At 40.1% G+C, this 5,985-nt stretch overlaps 1 protein-coding gene across 1 annotated transcript in view; it reads left to right on the forward strand.

Moving 5' to 3' along the window:
• The first annotated feature begins 328 nt into the window (after positions 1-328).
• LOC121925397 (hexokinase-1) overlaps positions 329-5,985 on the forward strand; it is a 57,672-nt gene continuing 52,015 nt past the window's right edge. The window contains exon 1 of the mRNA XM_042457498.1: positions 329-781. Within this exon, the coding sequence (XP_042313432.1) occupies positions 719-781 (63 nt within the window). The 5' untranslated portion in view covers positions 329-718. The remainder of the gene's footprint in view (positions 782-5,985) is intronic.

Consider the following 5,985-nt stretch of genomic DNA (forward strand, 5'->3'; position numbering starts at 1 on the left):
CTATTGCTATTGCCATGGCCTTCCCCTGAGGCTGAGAGAGTTTGCCTCCCCCAAGGTTTTGGCGGTGGTTGTGTGCCTTGAAGCTGTGTGACTTATGGTAACCCTATTGTGGGCTTTGTTGTTGTTCAGGGGAGGTTTGCCATGGCCTTCCCCTGAGGCTGAGAGAGTGTGCCCTTGGAGGGTCTCTTTTGGTCCAGGGGTGACCCTGAGGGCGCTGGGGGGGGGCTGTACGTGGGGGACGTGCCTGGATGCCTGCCTGGCTGGGCTGGCCAGAGAGGGACCTCCTCCTCCTCCTCCAGGCCTCCTCCTCCTTTTCCTGGCCCTGAGAGGGAGGCAGACTGGGCTGCTCCTCCATCAGGGAAAGAGCTGGCTCCCCCCAATCATCCCCAAAAGGCGCCTGGGCTTTCCTCTGAGCAGCCAATCGCCTGGTAGGAAGTGGGCAGGTTTTCCAGTGGGTCAGCATCGCGTGGAGGAGGGAAAGGAGGAGGGAAGAGGAGGCTGGCATCATCATCATCATCTCCGCTTTGCCTTGCCTTGTGCTTCTGGAGCCAGGATCTCCAGGATCTGGGTCGCTTGCAAGAGGAAAGGAAAAGGTGGCTAACCAAGGCTTTGCATTGCACCTTCCTCCTCCTTCTCCTCCTCTCCAAGGACCAGCGTCGTTTGGGTTGCTCAGCACCTTTCCCTGAGGGGCATCCTCCTCTTTCTTGCACCAGACAGGATGATAGCTGCCCAGCTTTTGGCCTATTACTTCACCGAATTAAAGGATGATCAGGTCAAGAAGGTAAGACCCTGCCTTGCCCAGAGCTCTCTGCTCAGATGTAAGGATCTGGGGGGGGGGGTTTTTTTAAAATAAATGCTCATATTGTATGTATTCTGTGGCTAAAAAAAGGATCCATGTTGCATATATTGTGTGGCAGAAAAATATGTCCACATTGCATATATTCTGTGGCAAAGAAAGCCATTGCATGTATTCTGTGGCTATATATATATATATATATATATATCCCTATTGCATATATTCTGTGGCAAGCAAAAATTCATTGCATAGGTTCTGTGGCAAAACAACAGCAACAGCGTGTCCATATTGAAGATATTTTGTGGCACAAAAATGTTCATGTTGCATGTATTTTGTGGTTAAAAAATATGTCCATATTGCATGTATTCCATGGCAAAAAATGCATATATTCAGTGGCCAAAAATATGTCCATATTGCATGTATTCTGTGCCAAAACAGTCCATATTATGTGTGTTCTATGGCAAAAATCGTCATTGCATTTATTCTATGGCAAAAAATATGTCCATGTTGCATATATTCTATGGCAAAAAAAGTCATTGCATACATTCTCTGGCAAAAAAATGTCCATATTACATGTATTCATGGGCAAAAAAAATTGCATATATTCTTTGGCAAAAAATATGTCCATATTGCATATTTTCTCTGGCAAAAAAGTGGCCATATTGCATATACTGTATAGTGTGGCTTTCCTTAGGACCCAGAATATTCAGGGGATGCAATGGCTTGTTGCTGTTCTTGTTAACCTGTTCCTTGGTGGGGAAGGTTTTCAATGCCAAAGTCAAAGGAGGCCGATCATTCAGAATTGGGTGTTCTTTAGGCGCTGCAGTGTCCTTGAAAGAGGATGTAGATGTCACAGTGGCGATGAGTAACACAACATGGTTGTCATCATGGTTTCCTCCGCCCCATCCAGGGCTGTTACTATAAACGGCTTGGTCTTGCCTAGTGAGTAGTGAGTGACGGGCAAATGGTCAGCATGGCTTTATGAACTTGAGGATTTAAGGCCTTTTGAGTTGGGCCTGTGCCTGTTTTAAGATGTGGTAATGCTTGTTGTGGTGATGGTGTGCCTCCAAGTCATTTTGGACTTCTGGCAACCCTGTCATAGGGTTTTCTTGACAGTTTTTTTCAGAGGGGTTTGTCATTGCCATCCTCTGAGGCTGAGAGAGTACGACTTGCCCAAGGTCACCTAGTGTTGTTTTTTTAATGCTCAAGTGGGGATCCGAACCCTGATCTCTAGAGCCATGGTCCAATGCTCAAACCTAATTCTCCAGAAATGAGGAGTCTGGGCCTGAACAGACAGGCCAAAATAAAGCTGCTTTGGGTCACTTTGGAGGTATGCTGTTTAAATGACACACGCATCTTAAGAGTCCAGAAGCTGTGCCAAAACTCCGCTCCATGGAGTGTGGTTTTGGCGTGGCTTCCAGACTCTTAGGACGCACGCAGCATTTAAACAGCATACCCCCAAAGTGACCCGAAGCAGCTTTATTTTGGCCTGCCTGTTCAGGCCCTCTGTCTCCTAGCATGTCAAATGCCAACAGCAGAGCATAAAAATACACCTGGAATTTTGTTGCCAGATTCACCCTCTGCATTTTTTCTTTGTCATTACATGAGGTGTTGGATGCTTAACTGGAGGCTACACTGTTGGGTTTGCTAATGATAACACTGAGATCACAAATACATTCAGGGGCAGCAAAATACAAAATCCACAAAAGAGTGATACCTTTGTTGGTACAGCATCTGATACAAAATGTGGGCCTGTGAATCTACCACTTTCCTTCTCCTGTATAATTTTTTAAAAACATCTTTTGCCTTAAGAAGCCAGTAGAGCTTTGGAAGATTTTGTGATTGTATTTTGGGCATTTCGGTTGGTTAATAAAAGTATTGCATTTTTGTGGATTGAAGTGGCAAGACAGAATGAGGCCCCATAAACTGAACTGGTGACAGCTAAGCTCAGCAAATTGGGCTGCTGGTGTGAATTGTTCTATTAATATCAAAATAAAATGTGATAAAACAGGATATCATATATAGCTGTGCTCATTGTATTCACTCTGGCCACATTTTGCCCTAGAGGTCTCCTAAGGTCACAACCCTTAATATTTGGGAGGAATACCCTGTTTCCATCAAGGTAAGCTGTATGTGTTTTAGGCCTATTGCCAGTTAGTCAGCCAAAATATGCTGATTTTTCTCACCTTTGTAGACAAAGCAAATGAACAGATTTTGCAGATACAATATTTTAATAGGAATGACAAGGAAGATAAACGTCTTTTTACGTTGTCAAATGTTAGTGATTCCATATTTTAAGAATGAGTTGTAGATTAAGACAGATCTGATTAACGTCAAAAGCAAATTACAGTGCAATTTTGTATATCTCTGCTTAGAAGGAAACTCCACTGAGTAACATGGGACTTACTTCCAGATGTTTGCGTATAGGATTACAGTGTTAATTAATATTGGGTATAACCCCTTACAATTAGTAGTCTTTTATAATTTATTTCAAGATCTTTTTCTGTTTTTCATACCTGTGAATAAATGCCTGTCTTGAAAGTTTTATTCTAAATGCTGTGCTGTTGCCTTTTAAAAAAGCAATTTAAATAAAGTGGATTCAAAACATTTCATTTTCTTCCTTATGAAATATATTTCATATGTTTTTGGCAGTGTGGTTTTTAATGGACTTCGATATTTGGAGTCTATATGTTCCCCTTTCTGATTCCCATCTATTAACTTCTGCAACATCTCATGTAAGCATCTCCTCCTGCCATCACATAGAACCTGTTAGACTAAAATTCTACAAAACAACAAATATAGGTTCAAAATAAATCTTCCAAATCATGCAGTGAGATGCAAAAACAAACTTGCATAATTTGCTTAATTTATTTGGGTAACAGTGATTAATCAGGATTTTCTTTTGCAAAAGAATAAATCTAATGGCCACATATCATGAATATGTTAAGTGTGGTTAAACACTGCATGTAAATGCACATTATGCTGTGATGTTAAAACAAATATGCATCACATTATGAGACACTTGTGTTGTGCTTTTATTTTTTTTTTAAAAATATAAAGTGGTTATGTCATAGAAACATAAGCACCATTTTAAATTTATTACAGTCAGCCCTCTGTATCCAGGAATATTTTATAATCCATGGATTCAAGCATCCACGGCTTGAAAAAACATTTTAAAATTATATAAATTCCCAAAAGTACACCTTGATTTTGCTTTTTTCTATAAAGGGTACCATTTTATTATGCCATTGTACTGATTAGGACTTGAGCATCCACAGATTTTGTTATCCATGAGGGTCCTGGGATCAAACCCCAGCAGATAGCAAGGGCCCACTGTACTCGCTTTCATGTAAGGAGTGATGTCTCCTTTCCAAAGGAATTTCTGAGGAGGATAGGCATGTATGGCATCTGGATGATCTTTTGTCATTCTCCTGGAAAGAAGTTGTGGAAGAGCCACATGATAACCAGCCCTTGGTTATCTGACTGTGATAGTCATACATGGTTCTATTGGTATGGTGAGTGAGAGAGACAGAGAAGCAAGCAATGCTGCTTCCTGTTAGTGGAAGAAGAATAGCTTAGGGCCTACTTGCTTATCATGTTGGCTGATGTTGGGTCACTCCCTTAATGCTTTAAGATTCTGGATAAGAAAGTTTGCTATTCACATCATGCTGTTGTTGTTGCACCTTATACTCAGAATCTTATGAACTGGCTTTCACATTCACCTGCCTTTCAAAAGATAGGAAAATGGATGTGTTAAACATATAAAAGGTTCATGAAGTTTTTGGTAAAATATTTGGGAGCAGCAGAAAATCTTGGGTGTGCTAGTGTGGCCTCTTTCTCAAGATAAGGCTGTACAGAATGCCCAGGTAAGGTTTCTTTTGATAACAGTGTTTGAATTAGTCAGGATTTTCTTTTGCAGAAGAATAAATATAATGACCACATACCATGTGTGGTTAAACAGTGCATGTAAATGCACATTGTGCTGTGTTAATCAAACCAATATGCATCACATTGTGAGACACTTGCATTGTGCTTTTATTTTTGAAAACATAAAACATAAGCAGTATTTTACATTTATTAAAGTCAGCCCTCCTAAAAAGCTGAAGTAAGGTGGAATTGAGGCATTGGCAAAGTCAAAATATTCCACGAGATAATTTCTTGAACAATGAAATCTGAGTTTTTCTAAGGCCAAAGAACTGGTGAGCTACAGTTGTTGAAAATGATGGCAACATCATGCCTCCCCCACCTCATACGTAAAAGCTAACTTTAAAAAAAGCCTGTCTTGTTATTAAATTCACATATGTAGTAGTTACAAAAACTCTGTCATGTAGAAGTTTTCAAGTACAGTATGAATATTTCCAAAGTGCAGGAATTCTTTTAAAAACTTGGGTTCCTCAGTTATTGTAGCTGCTAGTACTATGTGGTTGTAACTTTGGGATTTATTTCATTGTGCTATATATAAAGTGGCCTAATGATTTGTTTAAATTAGTAGTGAGTAAAGTGCAGCACATGGGCCATGAACTGTGTTCCTGGGCCATTTTTGTGCCCCCTCATCAAATATAGATATAGGTATAGATACAGATATAAAACTTGTTTTTGCTCTGAATGTACTCTACGGGGTCTGGGGGTGATTCCATCACATTTGGAATCAAAATAAAACTATGCAAAATTTGTTTGAATTCTTTTTGCTCTGAGTTGCTTCAAAATGTCAATTAAGAAACATGCAGTACATTTTAACCACATTTTGCAGATTTTCTGGCCAATTTTTGTGCAGTGAGGCTTTTTGGAAACTCATAAGTGGTGAAAATGCCCCAATACATTTCCTAGAGGTATTTGGATGGGGAATATATATTATATATTTGGCAGGAAAATGTGTGGCCCTCTATGTTCTCCTAGGGGACTAATACAACTCCTTAGCCTTCCACAATTGCCCACCTCTGGTTTAAGCAATGTAAGTAATGTAAGCTCTGTAAGACATGCTTTGCATCAGTCCAGATGTTGGTGCTAGTGTGTTGTGATATGATTAGCACTTTGCATCATGCTATTTTTATCTTGGAGATGAATATATTTCCCAAAAAAATTACATGGCAATGAAGAAAGGCAAAGAATCAAAGAAAGATGGTATTTTAGTGGCCAAAACAAGAATGCAGAACATTTAGCCCTCTAGTTGTTGTTTTACTACAATTCCT

The sequence above is a fragment of the Sceloporus undulatus genome, chromosome 3, assembly GCF_019175285.1.
Source record: "Sceloporus undulatus isolate JIND9_A2432 ecotype Alabama chromosome 3, SceUnd_v1.1, whole genome shotgun sequence".
NCBI lineage: Eukaryota > Metazoa > Chordata > Lepidosauria > Squamata > Phrynosomatidae > Sceloporus > Sceloporus undulatus.